Here is a 17,230-nt window from a genome sequence, read left to right on the forward strand (position 1 = left end):
ATTTAATACAATGCTTTTGTTTTAAGGTTTTAAATCTGTTGATGATGATTGACTTGAATTACAATGGTCTGGATTTTACAATGATGATGACACTGAAACTGCAATGTTTGCACAAATTATACTACTGAACTGACACCAATTTCTGCATGAAACCCCCTGCTGAAAGGTCATCAGAATGAAATGCTAACTGTTTCTTTTTCTCCATTCACGCTGCAGGTTTGATGATCATTTCCCGAATTTTGTGACTTTTTTTTTTCTGATTTCCTGTCCCTGTGGAATTTCCCCTTTACAGCAACTTCTGGAATCTACACACATGCATGATAATGGAGGAATCCAGAAGATGCTGTCAGTGGATGGACATTTCTCCAGAATGTAATCAATGATGGTTAATCAAATTGATGAGAACTTCCATTTCTACAATGGTTATTTTGCTGCAAAAATTTTTGAAAAAGTTATTTTTCAACAAACCACGTTGAATGAAGTGTATTTTGGACTGTTTACAAATTTTATAATTACTGTCATATTATACCCATGGCCGTGAATAACTAATTTCATATTTCTGAAGTGTGTGATTTCTCTAAAATAAAAAAAAGAGTTAATTTTCTAAACTTCTATCTTAATCGATCATAATCAATTATTTTGCTATCCAAAAGTCCATTACAAGCTCTGAAGATCATCACTGGATCTGAAATGTTATCTCTGCTTTCTGTCCACGTCTGCTTTCAGACCTGCTGAGTTTCTCCAGTAATTTTTGTTTTGGTTTCACATTGAGTATCCACATTTCTTTGTAATTTGTTTAAGTTTAATTACAATGACAAACAATAAGTGCTTTTAACTTCACAGTTTACTACATATAAATATTTCAATATGATCAGATGATTAGCTCCCCACCCTCTTGTTAACATTACCGCTGCTGGATGTCAACACATTCCCCAGACTCGGTGCCAGATTTAAACAGTCATTGGAAAAGGGGATAACCGCACAACAGTCTTGTTGGTAGCATTCTTCAAGGTCAGCAGCAAAATCAGCCGCTGCCTGCAAAATCTGGGCTCCAGTCTGTCTTACTTTGAACCCTGTCTAGTAGTTGTAGCCTCGAATCAATTTGCTAGAGAACTATTTATAATAGCTGACTGCCCCAAGCTGAAAAACGCTGGTCTTCGGTTCAAGTAGCTTAATGTCTTTTAAGGTAATTTACGTTCTGACACCTTATTGAAACTGATGCCACAATGAAAAATGAAATGCATCTGTACTCTTTAAGTATTAAAGTTTCGTACGTGGCACAGAAAATAAAAACAGCAATCAGAAAACAAATTAATTGAAAATTAAAATTAAATGACTCAATTAAATTTTAGGAGTTCTCAAATGGACAAAACTTGCAATAAAACAAGCAACAACTACTGCAAAAATCCCTATGCATTGTTTAGAGCTAATGTGCAGCTAATCAAATTCAGTGAAAATCTAACACAAACAGCTTAATATTCACAAAATTCCTGACATTTCTAAAGGTACACACTGAGAACATTCCTTAATTAAAACAGTTTTTTTTTTAAACTCTTCCCTCCCTCCCAATCCATGTTCAAACTTTATTTATGTTTTACTAGAAAGCAGTAGCAATTTAATAAAATTGTAACTTGACATGATATTTTGAACCGAGAATTTTAGCTTCTCACTATATCATGTATGTTTCATTAAATAGCTGATCAAGTTACGGCAGCAACTCCAAGCGTCGACTTGTTTTATCTTTCTCTTCTGGTCTTAAAAAGAGAATGTTTATAAGACAAGATTTTAAACTTCACATCATTTTTGTTATTTTATCCAATGAAGTTGCCTTTTTATTTTGACTTATAATGGATCAACTCAGCAACGTCAAGTAAGTCAGAAATCCCACCCAGAGCTATGACTCCACCCTCAATAGTATACTGTTTGTCTTTTTTGTCTGTAAAGGCATGTTTGGGAACATTGGATTGGGTATACGTAGGAGGGTAACTCTATCACACAAAAATAGAGATTACAACAGATTTATGAGTTCCTGTGAACTTAAAAAAATGATGCCCTTCAATCTAGTTGCTAATATGATTGAATGGCTTTTTTTTTAGGAATGGAAACTATTTGAATTTTATGTATTGACTTTTGAAATTAGCTGTAAGTGCCAAAGAAAATACGCATTTCTATGGCTGCGAAGTTGATATTTTTATTTTGCATTTTGCTTCAACATATAATGTATCCAAACAGATTTAGCAGTAGCCATTAAACTAATATATTCCTTTCTCCTTTAAGACTACACACAGTTAACTGATTCAAAATTAGGTATATTTCTCTATTTTACCGTTGCAGGGGTAGAATTAGTGCTTTGGGCACAATCAACAATTTAGGTGCAAATTACATGTGCTACTTTTTCAAATTGAGCATTTTGGTCAGGTTTTCACTCAAAGTTACTTGAAATAGCAGAATATGTATTTCTTTTATGATGAACCAATGCAATTGGGCAGGTTTGTAGAGTTTTCTTTAATTTGAGAAGTGACACTCCACAAGATGTTGAAGAGTGATTTACTGATCCAGCTAGAAGTGAGCTTATCACTAAAGGTAATTATTAATGTCTTCCACATGACTGGCATGAGACGCCCCAAGCAGGTGCTCGACTCCCAGCTTTAAAACAGCAGGCGAGCCCCAGATATATGGAGGGCGTGCTTCAGTGATACCCTCAAGGCCTCAGTGGCAAAGTGCAGCATTCCCACAGACACCTGGGAATCACCAGCGCTAGATCGTCTAAAGTGGAGGAGGAACATTCGGGAAGGCGTCGAGCACCTTGAGATTTGCTGTTGGGAAAAAGCAGAAGCCAGGCATAAACAGTGTAAGGAGTGTGCTGTCACACCAATGGCCCACTCACCCCTCTCCACGATCACCATCTGCCCCAAGTGTAACAGAGCCTGCAGAAGCTACATCAGTCTGTACAACCACCTACAGGCTCACCCTGAGAGTGGAACAGGGTCATCCCTGTGTATGAGGGACCGCCGATGATTATGGTAAATTATTATAATCAGTATCTCACTGGCAACTTGTTTCACCTGATTTTTTAACAACTGAAAATCACCTTAACAAACTACTGAGAACAATTTACAAGTTTCATTGGGGCACAGTTGTCAGTTTCTTAACAAATTAAAAATTTTTCAATATTTAAAAGCTGCCTATTGGTATTCTCATGCTTAATGGCTCAATTTTAAGAGCCATTTCAAAGATTTGTGAATGAGTACAATTAGTAGAAACTAGCTACGGTGATTAATTCAATTTGTGGGTGTGGCCACTTCTATGCAGGACCCGCTTCCAGCACAGTGATGTTTATACCAATTCAAACGTTACAGGAACTCAAATTGTGTTAGACGTACCAAATCCAGTCACGTATCTCCTATTCCTTCCTTCAGGAAAACAGTTCAGGCATGTTTCACTCCTTTTAGAAGTGATAACATAGGTTGATTAACTCTGGGTGGTTTATGAAACAGATGGAAATGGTTTATAAATTTAGGACAAGTGTGAAAGAACAACATTTATTTTAAGCAAATATTTGTTCATCCTCTTGAACGGAGAGTGAAATCAAAGTCCCAAGCTGTCAAAAAATGACAGTGCAAGTTACTCAATGAAAACTACACAATCAAAGCAAATCAATTAGAATCAGGCAATGAAAAACAACTGTGTATGCAAACAGTTTGCTCAAATTTTCCTGAAAGATAATCTCTTGCTTTGTTTATTGCTGGGCTTCATCTCCTAAATCTGTGCCAATTTATTTAAAACTAAAATTTGCCTGCTGGTTTATTTGTTTGTTTGGGAGAATGTAGAAAAGATTCACAAAAAAATGGTCCCAGCAATGAGGGACTCCAGTTACAGCTTTGAAAGCGAATTCAGAGATTTGATTGACGTGTTCAAAATTATTAGAGGCCCAGACAGACAGAAACCGTTCTTAGTGGCAGAGGAGTCAAAATTTGAGGATGTTGGTCTAAGGTAATTAAGGAAAAGAAGTGCAGTGACTTAGAAAACATTTTGTTTTTTACACAGTGAATAATTAGGATCTGGAATCTGTAATTGGGATCTTAGAGCATTGAGCCAGATTCAAATAATAGATTTTGAAAGGAAATTTAATAATTATCTTTTGAAGGGAAAAAAAAAATCTGCAGGACAGGAAAAAGCAGGGAAAGTGGGACTAGCTGAAAAACTCTGAGAGGCAGCCAGAATGGACACAATGGGCCGAATGGCCTCTGTCCGTGTTGTAACAATTCTAAGATTATATTTGAGCAATTTTAGAGCTGTGCTCTTATCTATGCAGACAACCTAACTCATATCCTATCCTGTCTCACCATCAAACACGAGCCACCTAACCACAAGAACTTACATCCATCTGTATAAATTTGAGGTTAATTTATGATGTGTTCGAATTCAACTGGCGTTAATTGAATGCCTCATTTTTAACTGGAATGGTTTAAAAATATTCTAAGTTGATGAACTCCCATGCAGATGTACTTTTGATGATATGTAATTCAACTTCAGAAACATTATGGGAGAGCTTGTTCCCTAACCCCAAACATCTCTTCCTGTTTTATGCTCAAACAGATTTACATATATTCGAATACAAATTTGCCATGAACTACCATAATCAGACAGTGTTTTACTACATAATTAAAAATTGCCTAAAAACTTTTGATATTGTTGAGATGAGTAGTATGCTATAATTTAATTAATGCAGTTGTAAATAAGTTTATGATGGCAAAAACATTATCATTTAATGTTAAGCTGAGAGTAACTTTGTTTTAGGTTAGTGAAAATGACAGATTTAAAAGTACATAAAATGACTTTTTTAATATGTTGGTGTACAATGGTCAATTTCCTTGTAAATTTAAAACCTTTCAAAATGTGCTATCCTGGCACCCAAAAATTGTGTGTTCATTTTTGGAGTCTCTTTGATTACCCTGCAAACATATGTAATAGAGGAAACTCTCAATATTAATGCACCCTGGATGTATGTGCAGATGTCTGGGCAATGGTTGCCTCTAGTGAAACGTTTTAAAAACTAGGGCAGTCGATTGCAGAAATCCAAAATATGTTTAATGCAACTTGCTCTGAAAAGTTAACAACATTTTCTTAGGTCTACACAGACTTTGGGTGGATTGTACCAGAAAAAGAACAGTTTAATTGAACAGAAACTCTCAGCCACTAACTCTAAATTTGCTGGAAGCATAGAAGCTACATTTTTGGCATGCACTGAGGAGAATTATCAGGGAAGGAAATAAAATAAACACAAGTGAAAACAATGAGGGCTGTTGCTAATTGGGTGGCCAGGGGTGGAGGCACGTGAGTGGACATGGACAAAGTGCAATTTAGTCTTGCATTCCTCTACCTAAGGTCTATCTCAGATGTAATATCAGTTGACTGATTTCTGCCACTGCTGTAAGGTATTTTCTTTAGCTTAGTATTGATAATCCAATGCTCATCCAGGTTTCTTGATAAGAGAAAGCAGTTCAGCCTCCTTTACAAATTATTACCCCAATGCTCAATTGTGTGTGTGACCAGGATACTGGGCCAAAAAGAATTCTGGTGCATTGACTGTCATCATTCCCCAAGCCCCAACAATATTGACATTATGGTACCACAGTTCCCTTGAAAGGAGGTAGTGGCAATCTATATCTGAAAATGCAAATGCAATAGATCAAGTAGCAAGTTATATGTACAAGTTGAATTATGTTCAGAGAATGGGGAAAATCAAATCAAGGGTAGGCAACCAAAGAAGATTCATTGTTTCTTTGACCTCAGTACATAAATAAACAAATGCAAATTTCTGAAGAGTACAGTGTTGGAAAACCTTTTGGCTCAGTACATAGTATTCAATCACTTGTTGTTTAAGCTGCAAGATTCAGGTAAAAATACATTTCAGAGTACATAAATTATTCCATCAAGTTGTCTTGATACCAAGTTGGTACCAAACAAGCTTTCAACATTGCAAGTAACCTAGATGACATGAGAGAAAATAAGCTTTTAATACTTTCTATTAGGATCACAGCTAGTTAAAATCAGCGCAATACAATCCATTCCATCAGTTAGTTGCACGCCATTTAGTGATAGATTTCCAACAGATTTGTAACACAGAATAAATTTTCAGCATGGATCATTGAAATGTCCTTGGTTCTATCTTTAAAAACACTAATGTTGAGTAAACATCAACAAAATGGTGCTTCTTTTCTCAAAGCGTAGGGCATGTATTGGTATATTCAGAGATAATAAAACTGAGAATTGAAACTCAAAGATTCCTCATTTTTAAAGTTCACTTGTAGTCTTGGGACTGCCTGATCTGAAAGCCAAGAAGTACCATCTGGATTCTCCACGAAAAGTGAAGCCTGCCAAAAGTGTGAGCCCTAGTTTAACTGAGCAGCATAACAATCTTGATAGCCAGTAACAGAAGGTCACTTAGAAAGGTTAAGAGACTTGAATGTTTTGGCGGATTCTGATATCCCTGCAGAGTTTTGAAGTTTATATTTAAGTCACCTGCTGCATTTCTTAAATCACCCGCGTGAACCTAATCCGCTGCAAAATATTTTGAGGGCTCTTCTGGAGAGTTTGCGAGGGCTACTAATTCATTTTCAGGGGTACCTTCTGATTTCTCAATAACTCCTTCATTAAGTGAGACATAGACACCAGCATTCCCCCTAAGCTGTGTGGCTGCACAGTCTCTCACAGATTTTGTCACAGCAATTGGCAGGCCAACGCCCTTCACAGCACTAACTTCTGAATCCAGATGTCACTGCTGTGCACAGACCTTGCAGAAGAGAGAAAAAAAAACTCTAATGGGAATGTTGGCAGTCACGTAGTAACACTATCTTCTGCATTATGGTGACCTATCGGGGATTTGGACTCAGAAGCAGAATTACAAGAATTTATTAATATGCTCAATAATTAACAAACCGTCTGTTGAATATAAAGCCACAACACACAAGGAAGGCTTAAATTTCCTAGACACCACAGTACTTAAAATGTCACATGACAAACAGCCGTGAAGAAGCAGCAGAAGCACTTTTTCAATAGTGATATGCATTTCATAAAATGTTAATTTCCAAGAAATTCATTACCTGTGACTCCAATTTTTTTTCCAGGCTCCCAGTTAGCTATTCCATTATTGAGAAGCTGTTCTTGGCAGCCTCCCTCCCTCCTTCCCTCCCTCTTGTCTTTACAGCCATTGGATTATCCTTACCAACCTCTTCCCTTTTGCAGTCAGTAGCTTCTTTCCTTTCCATCTCTAACCCTTTGCAGCCATTTGCTTCCTCTCCCTCTAACATCCCCTTTGCAGCCATACAACTCTCCCCATCACCCCTTCTCCCCTTTGCAGCCATTTGCCTTCTTCCCCATCATCCCATTTCTAGCCTCTTCCCATCACCCCCTCCCCTTTTGAAGTCACTTGCTCCTTCTCATCACCCATTTCCTCTTTGCAGCCATTCCCTTCTTTTCCCCAGCTGCACCATTCTGCGATCACTGGTTCTCCCCTCATCACCCCTTTCTACTCTAGCTTACACGCCCCTCCCTTCCAATCCACCTCTCCCCTTCTAGCATTGTAGCTCTTGGCTTACGAAGGAGATGGCCTCATTTAGCAAACTCTTTGGCTATCTCCTGGTCTTGCTTAGCAGACTCACTCTTCACCCTCTGGTCTAGCCACTATGTTCATCACCACCATTCACCTTCTCATTACCCCTCCTTTAATGGTTGGTTCCCTCCTACCCTTCCTGCAGGCAGATTTACTTGTCACCTTATCAGCAGGAAAGGCCAGGGAGAAGCAACCTGTAGCTACAGGAGTAGCTCCTTTCAAAATTACCCAATCCATATGTGCTGGGGCTTATCCCCGAGATTCTTTTCTCCCCATCTAACTTGCTTACCTTTAGGGACAATGTCACCAGCCACTCCCATATATTTTGAGCACTGATAACAAAAGTACTGAATGGGATCAAAAGCTTTTCTTTTCTTGGTAAGTGCACGGATATGTGAGAGGGTTGGGTCGGGAGGGGGATGCTCTTCAAAGGGTCAGTGTGGACTCAATGGGCTAAATGGCCTCCTTCCATATTGAATGAATTCTAACTATTGTCCTTTGTCTTTTAGGTATGATTCCACACAGTGGTGAAAATTCCCCATGATTTCCAATCACTGTAGTTTTTCCTAGGGCTCCTTGATGCCACAAAGGATCAAATACTGTCTTAATTCAAGGCAGCCGTCCCCTTATTGAGTTCTGCTCTTTAGTCCATGTTTGGACTAAGGCTATAATGAGATCAGGAGCTAAGTGGCCAGGCAGTGAGCTGGTTATTGTTGAATAAATTTCACTTTATAGCATTGTTGAAAAAAATTCTTCCATCACTTTGATGATGCTTGAAAATAGGTTGGGTTGGATCACTGTGCTTTTTACATGCAGGACATATCTGGACAATTTTGCACATTGTTAGTTAGATGCCAGTGTTGTGGAACAGCTAGGTGAGAGGTGTGACTAATTCTGGAACACATGTCTTCAGCACCAATGCTAGAATGTTCCCAGGGCTCATGGCCCATGTAGTATCCAGAGCTTCAGCCTTATCTGGAAATAAAGTCATCGAGACATACAGCATCGAAACACTTCCTTTGGACCAACTCATCCATGCTGACCAAGTTTCCCAAGCTAAACTCGTTTGGCTTGCCTGTATTTGATCCATATCCCTCTAAACCTTTCCTATTCATGTACCTATCCAAATATCTTTTAAATGTTGTAACTGTAACTGCATTTACTACTACCTCTGCAAGTTTATTCCACATATAAACCATCGTCTGTGCGAAAAAGTGTCCCTCAGGCCCCTTTTAAACCTAGGGACCTCTGGAGGAGGCCAAGATGATCATCGACCTGGCACTTCTGGCTGAAAACATTTGCAAATGTTTCAGCTTTTCCTTTTGCAATGATGTTGGCAGTGTTTCAAAAACAGAAATGGTGAGCACAGCCTAACATTTTTCTCAGCTAAGGTCACCCCACCCATGCGCAAATTAGATTTATTTTCAGTCAAACAATCCTTAGGGAGGTCACTTTTGTATGTTGGAACAATATGTGACACAGCTTGCTGGCAACAATGGGAAGCAGCCTTCCCCATAACTCGGCAGGTTTGGCAGCACCTGTGAAGAAAAAAAAAAATCAGAGTTTAACATTTTGGGTCCGGTGACCCTTTTTCAGACTGCTTCAGTTAACCCAAAACGTTAAACTCTGATTTTTTCTCCACAGGTGCTGCCAGACCTGCTGAGCTTTTTCAGCAACTTTGGTTTTTGTTCCCGATTTACAACATGCACAGTTCTTTCGGTTTTTATTCCCCATAACTCACTCTGAATCAATTGATTACAAGGAGACATTGGGATTTGGAGTTAAGGCTGCAGTATGAGGGAGAACATTTTTCCAAGTGCTTTACATGCTCCTTGCCTGGCCCTTCTAAATCAGAAATGTTAATTTACATTTGACACAAAAAAAGATCTGGATTACCTCCAAAAGTTGTGCATAACACTTCTTTAAAAGTGGACTGATCGAGGCTCTGTCAATGTTTCTCAAAACTTCTTAAAATGACTGCTTTCCTGACTTTCTCTAGGAAATCTATCTCACTGCCATGTGGACATGTCCAGTATATTTCTCCTGATAATGTCATGGAATAGCGATTATCTGTATCATTTAACTCAGTCAGTTTAGTTAATTGCAATTCCTATGCAGAGTCAGTCTTAAATAGACATTGAAACATATAACAAAAACAGAAATTGCTGGAGAAATGCAGCAGATCTAGAAACATTTCTGAAGAGAAAGAAAAGTTAATGTTTAGACAGCAGTGACACTTATTCAGAATTTTGGTTTCGGATTTCTAGCATCCACAATTATTTGTTTTATTAAAATACGTAAACTTTGGATACATATGATAGTAATGCACAGGAATGAAAGAGGGGTTTGAAACAAGTATAATACATCTTGTCAGGGATATCTACCATTGGGTTAACCAGAAGTCCAATCACAAAATCATGTTTCATAACTGGGAGACCAAACGTATTGGTCTGGAAAGTTGATCTAAATTTTGCCTGGTCAGATTTTGAGAGTGCTTAGTACTGGTTTTAAGAGAAGAAAGATGAGCCCAATGTATTAACAATTTTCTGAAGAGGAGTCACGGTTTATCTGCAAGTTCTCATGCGTCTAAAGACCTGATTTTAAAAAAAATTCAGGTATTAGAGTTGGTCATTTTTTAAAATAGCCTGTCAGTCAAGATGTAAAGGGTGGTACATAATCATTTGTTTCCAGTTCTTAACTTTAAACGAGAAAAGTCACTTGCTTCAGCAAAATTTGAAGGCAGCCTAACACTTCTGTTAACGCTTTCATCATGGGAAAGTGATGAAGGACAGAAAACAGAGTTTTAGCCCATATCCACATCAATGGAAGGTTTATCTATGCCGTGGGCATGTTCTGGTCTGTTTTTCTGTTTATTCAAAGCAACGCATCAAATATACACTGATGTCATAGTGTCAGAGGACTGTACGGCACAGAAAGAGGCCATTCAGCCCACTATGTTTTTGTAACATCCACCCATTTTAATCCTGCTTTCCAGTATTTGGCATGTAGCCTTATACACTATGACATTTCAAGTGCTCATCTAAATGTTTGGCATCTGAGTTTGGCAGAGCTGCTCTATTTAGTGTTTTCAATATCAGGAATTCATGCTAATTTTTAAGGTTTGTACAAGAACAATAAATCCTCCTTCCCGGAGCGGGAATCAAACCCAGGCCGCAGTGGTGAAAGCAACAAACCCAAACCACTAAACCACCAGGTAAGCTGCTTTGGTGAAAGAAGCTGCAATCAACTGAACTTCTTGCTTGGCAGTACAAACAGTACATCTGGGTTTACTCTGGGATTAGTGCACGCTCCAAAACCTGCACTGTACAGCCTGTACATTAACAGTCTGGCAGTTCAAATTTATTTTGGAGTACAACCTCAAGCTCCAGAAACAGAAGACTGGATCAGTATTGCTGCAATATTAACTTGTGTTTCCCTCTCCACCTCCTTGTACTGAAGGAATTATACACAGAATCATAGAGTATAGAAGTGGCCCTTCAGCCCGTTTTGAGTCTGCACTGAAAAATATTCTAAATCTACACTTATCTATTTTCCAGCACTTGGTCTCTTTCTTTGAATGTTATGACATTTCAAGTGCTCATTCAATTACTTTTTAAAGGTTCTGAGGCTTCTCATCTTAACTAGACTCCCAGACAGTGCATTCCAGCTTTACAAGAAGTGCTGAATTTAAAAAAAAAAATCATTTGTGGGATGTGGATGTTGCTGGCTGGCCAGCATTTCTTGCCCATCCCTAGTCGCCCTTGAGAAGGTGGTGGTGAACTGCTGCCTTGAACCACAGCAGTCCAGCTGCTGTGGGTTGACCTACAATGTTATTAGGGAGGGAATTCCAGGATTTTGACGCAGCAACAGTGGAGGAACAGCGATATATTTCCAAGTCAGGATGGTGAGTGGCTTGGAGGGGAACTTGGAGGTGGTGGTGTTCCCAGATGTCTGCTGCCCTTCCCCTTCTGGATGGAAGTGGTCGTGGGTTTGGGAGGTGGTGTCTGAGATTTTTTGGTGAATTTCTGCAGTGCATCTTGTAGGTAGTGCACACTGCTGCTACTGAGCACCTGTGGTAGAGGGCGTGGATGCTTTTGGATGCGGTGCCAATCAAGCGGGCTGCTTTTTCCAGGATGGCGTCAAGCTTCTTGAGTGTTGTTGGATGCTGCATGAGCCGTGGCAGATCTCAATGCCTTCCCTGTAATCCTCTCAGACAATTTAAAATGCATCTCAATCAGTCAATGCAATTATGGGGACCATATCTAGCAGCAGCTCTAATCAACTTCTCAGTAATAGTTGGATTTTTGTATGTTGAGACTGATGTTAATTTTTAACATAGAATAATAGGCGCAAACGACCCTGTCAACTTATTGTTGATGCGACATGATGTTTGTCCTGAAGTAGCTTTTGCATGTTTGAGTGATCGAGAGGAGCTAAGGCAGACACAAATGCCAGCTGGAATAATCTGTGTCAAGATGGATGAATCTTTAAAAAGGACATTTGATTCACGTGGAGACATTTAGATCAAAGAAATTTAATTTGATAAGATCTCCATCTATCAACTGGATTAGTAAAAACAGCGAAGAAAAAATGAGACTGGTTGATAGGGCTTTGCAAAGTAAAAAAAAAACTCAGCAACAAAAAGGATCAAAATGTATACGATGACTAGATTATGCTGAAATGTATGGAAAATAATTAGCGAAAATTGAAATTTCAGTCCTTCGGTAAAATAAGTGATTTACTCATGATTAAAAGGTGGAGGAGAAATAAGGTATATCACAAGATTTAGCAAGAGGGTACGCAGTGAAGAACATTTTGTTTTATAAAAAAGGTCAATATCCAGTTGTCAAATGATCAGACTCCTACTCATTCGTTATTCAGTTTCGAGACTTCTAATGTAAATTTAGAGATTATATTGTGTTTGACAAATGGAGAAGAAACAGATTTTTAAAAACGTTACTAAATGTTAGATAAACAGACAAAAATATCAAGTGTTTCATTGATTGTAATATTTATTTCTACTAATTCACATGGACAACTAATTGGGCAACGTTGGATGCTCTGCAGAAGAAAAGGCAGAGATGGAGGCAAGCCAGTGGAAATCTAAGCCTTGAATAAATTTAGAATAAGATGCGAATGTCTGCTTATTGAGGATTAGTATAACCTCTGGTTAACGAATTAATTAGATATTTCATTTTCTAATTTCTGAACTAATCCTTTAATCACTGAATTTCATTACAGTTCTCAAAATAAACATTTTTAATCATATCATATGCATGCAGGGATATCATGTTGAATTTTATCACAGCGGTCATGGTGAAATGATTTTTTGGAATGCAAGACTTAATGACAACTGTTCAAATTGTATCCATGCCCACTATTTGGCTACGTATTATTTGAGCACCAGCAAAAATTCCTGAAATCTTCCTTGGATTTGACTAACCTCTGTTCAGCGATGCTGAGCTGTTGATATCTCCTGTGATAAAGGAAGATTCAGACTGTTTTCGAACTGTGTCATTCCACATTCTTCGAATTCGGCTCTAGAAGATACAACAATCAAAAGACAAATGAGTCAGTGATTCCAATCTAGCAGAGAGATTGCATTAAACAAAGCAGCTTCAGAGAAGTCTCCAGAAAGCTCTGCACACCCAATCTTCACTCACCTCTGAAATACAGACAGCACATAGTCAGAATGCCATCTCACATTCGGGTGTTACTTACTTCCTGTTCCCTGAAGTTTGCAAACCCAAAGAAAACAAAAGCACTTCTAAAAATCACACACAAATAATAACATTAAGCTACTTCTAAATAGCAGTGTTAACATTTCCTCACACAACAAAAGTAGAAGGAGCTAATTAAAAAGAAAACTAAGTTGATTTTATCTCTAATCCTTTCATCAAACAAACAGCTGTTAAAACAGATAATGCCATAAAGCATTCTATGACAGATTAATATTTTGCAATTTTCTGGAGGAAATTTGCAATGGCTCCCTTCCCAAAGATGTTTCTCTCAATGGTGGTGCTCAACTGCTACAACTTTATCCAATAGAATTCTTTCAGATGTGAGTTTTACAGGTGAGTTTTGGGCAGTTTAGTAAAGCTGAATCTGATCCTGTCCTCAGTTAATGTTTACCAGCATGGATCATTAACCGGCAGCAGCAAATGGACAGGGAAAATCACTTCTGAACCAATCACGGCCCGTAGTCAGGTTGAGATCAGGCTGTCACTGTAATTGTTAGTGTAGTACATTGCTACAGTTTGTTAGAAAATAATTGCGCTTCTCAAAGGCAGTAACACTTCTCATATACTGAAAACTATGGCCTGATTATTGCTAGATCAGATAGGCTCTCCAATATCAAAGTTAGCAGAAATTTTCTGAAATCATAAGACCCACCAACAATGGCATTGTCCATTTTTGCGGGAGTATGAATGGAGTTAAATTTATGCATGGTAGTGTTTGGTTTGGAGGTCACTGATCACGTAAATCATAAGCTGCTCCTTCCTCTGTGTTACTGTAGTGAGGCGGTGTCTTAAACTGAAATAGTGTAGATTAGACCAAGTGAGTGCAGATCTCATTGCTGGGGTACACTTTTGGAGGTGTAAGACCTGGAGTCTGAATGTCAGAAGGATGGTAATCTGCCTTTTGACAGAGATAAGGTGCCCTTCAGAGGGAGGTCCCTTTTGGTGGACATAAGGTGGAATTTGGAATAGATAAGAACCCCTTTGGGTGAGGCAATGTACCCTATGGATTGTTAAAAGTAGCCACGATTATGCATAAAAGGTCCCCAACCTAATTGTTAGGCTGTGAAAGGGGCCTTTCAAGGCAGTCAAGGCATTTAAAACTCCAGCTCTTTTAATCTTTAAAAAAAATCTGGAGAGTTAAAGCAAAATATATTGCTTTCTGTTTTAATTTTTTGAATACATTACCTTGAGAATTTCCATTAGACTGGATTAATGCAGAATGAACAAGAATCCATTCTTACATTGAACTTTCTTCCATTACAGTTTGATAGCTTCAAGTGGTTTTGAACTTGATGTGGGACTATGAATTCCACCGCTTATTTCACTCGAATGAAACATTTGTTTTTACAAGCCCTTATACGAAGAAGGAATTGAAATGTTGTAAATGCATTTTCGTGAAAGAGAGTCTTTTCTAGATATGGTGATGTTATTTAATGTGGACTTTGCTGGTAAAGTCAGTATTTGTTGCTCGTGCTAATTTCTCTTGAGCTGAGTGGCTTGCTTGACCATTTCGGAGGGTGGTTGATATTTTACCATGTTACTTTAGATCTGGAGTTAGATTTAGGCAAGACTAGGCAAAGATGGGTAGATTTCCTTCACCACAGGACATTAGTGAACTAAATGCGCTTTACAACAATCAATGACAGTTTCACAGTGACTATTACTGAGTCAAGCTTTCAACTCCAGTTTGCATTATTTGAAATGAAACAAGCTGCTGTGGTGTGATTTTAATCCATTCCCAGGTCATTAACCTGCACCTCTGAACTACTAATCCAATGATATTATCAATAATACCCATCTTTCCCTTACTTTATTGAACTGAACTTTAATTTTTTTTTTAATCTGTGCATGGGTCCCATGGTCTACGGATGGTGGACACTGGGTGAGTTGGCACAGAAAGTACAGGTGCTAAGTGATGTATAAGTGGGGGGTGTAGGTTGGTTTGGTTCTACAGGAATTGGTATTAAATTGGACTAGATGCTATTCAGGGCAAGATGGTGGATGCAGAGGCATGGCTCGACATGGATGTATGGCAGGCCAAGAGGTTTGGAGTACAGAGCATTATGCGACTTAGAGGACATCTCAGGCCATGGGGTTAGGGACAGGGTATTATGTGCCTTCGACTGCAAAGTGTAGGGCATGGAAAGTGAGCAATAATGACAGGAGGAATGGCTTGTGCTTTAAACTTTATTTTTAAGTTTATAGCACGGTGCCAGAATCCCAGGACAGTCTTGTCATGCATTTTGCCTACACCCTGGACATTCTCGTCAGGTATTCCGGGATCACCTCTCTCAATCTGCAATGCAGCCTGTGGCCCCTGCAGTGAAGATGGAATGCTTAGGCAGCCACTTTAAAAAAAAAGTCTGGTCATGGAGTTGGGAATTCTCCCATCCTTATGCACACAGCCTGGGAAAAAAACATATTTGGACCAATGTTTCAATCAAAACTTTTAGCATGAGGGAAAAACTGTGCTGGTATTTAAGTACCGGGATGCATCACAATCTGTGTACAATTCTTTCACTTATGTGATTGGAGCTTGAGCAGACGAGTTCTGCTTTGTTTTGTCTCCACAATGTCAAAACACAGCTGGAAGTGATGAAAAATAGCTTTTCAATGTGTTAACACTTCCTTCCGATTTTCTTTTCTCACTTAAACCACCCGATAGATCAATTTATGGTTTTATAAAACAACAACAACTTATATTTACGCAGCATGTTCATTTTACCAAAATGCCCCCAAGGCATTTCACAGGAACATTACAAAACAAAATATGATTCAGAGATAGTAGGAACTACAGATGCTGGAGAATCTGAGATAACAAGGTGTAGAGCTCGATGAACACAGCAGGCCGAGCAACATCAGAGGAGCAGGAACGCTGACGTTTCGGGCCTAGACTCTTCTTCAGAAATGGTCTAGGCCCGAAACGTCAGCTTTCCTGCTCCTCTGATGCTGCTCGGCCTGCTGTGTTCATCCAGCTGTACACCTTGTTAAAACAAAATATGACACTGAGTCAGGCGAACAAATATTGTTCAGCATATTCTGAGATCTAGCAATCATAGTCAGATTGCTATTCCAATTCTTTTTTTTAACGTTAGTGCTGAGCTCTACATTTCTATCCAGGAATTCTGATCCCAAATAATTCACCTGTAGTGTAGCATTGTCAGTCAGTGAGCTAGGTTTAGAGAGTTAAGATGTCCAGCAGCACAGCAAGACACTATGAGAGCTGCTGGAGAAGGGTAAGTATGGGATTAGCGACAGTCATTTAACAGTCAGGTAGGTAGGTACCAGGTGTACAGTGTACGAGGTAAGCGATGGGGTCCTCAGCCTAAGTGAGGGTGGATCTGGTGGGGCCAGTGGTAGCCAGTGAGGAGCATGTTATGGTTTGATTTGGCCGGGGTGGGGGGGGAGGGAAGTGTTGGGGCCGGCTGGGATGTGCAAAGGATGTAGTCAGGGCTGGTAGGGGAGTGGAGGTTGGATGTGGGGGGGAGGTGATGGTGGATAGAGGCCACAGTGGCCAGGTTGGATTTTGGGGCCAGTGGTGACAAGCCTGCTAAGGGAGGGGGCAGCCTTATAGAGTCATAGAGTCAGACAGTAAAGAAACAGACCCTTAGGTCCAACCAGTCCATGCTGACCAAAGTCACAAACTAACATCATCCCACTTGCCTGTGTTTGGCCCATATCCCTCCAAACATTTCTTATTCATGCACTTATCTAAATGTGCTTTAAATGTTGTAGTTGTATCTGCATCCACCACTTCCTCTGGAAGTTCATTTCAAATACAAACCACTCATGTAACAAAGTTGCCCCCATGTCTTTTTTTAAAATCTTTCTCCTCTCACCTTAAAAATATGCCCCCTTGTCTTGAAATCCCCCA

General features: G+C 39.1%; 1 protein-coding gene across 6 annotated transcripts in view; it reads right to left on the reverse strand.

Moving 5' to 3' along the window:
* Positions 1-17,230, reverse strand: part of adgrl3.1 (adhesion G protein-coupled receptor L3.1) — a 607,182-nt gene that overhangs the window by 17,946 nt on the left and 572,006 nt on the right. For all 6 annotated transcript variants that reach the window (XM_048595033.1, XM_048595030.1, XM_048595031.1 and 3 more), the window contains one exon: positions 13,059-13,155. In XM_048595033.1, coding sequence (XP_048450990.1) covers positions 13,059-13,155 — 97 coding nt within the window. The remainder of the gene's footprint in view (positions 1-13,058; positions 13,156-17,230) is intronic.

The sequence above is a fragment of the Rhincodon typus genome, chromosome 3, assembly GCF_021869965.1.
Source record: "Rhincodon typus isolate 14 chromosome 3, sRhiTyp1.1, whole genome shotgun sequence".
NCBI lineage: Eukaryota > Metazoa > Chordata > Chondrichthyes > Orectolobiformes > Rhincodontidae > Rhincodon > Rhincodon typus.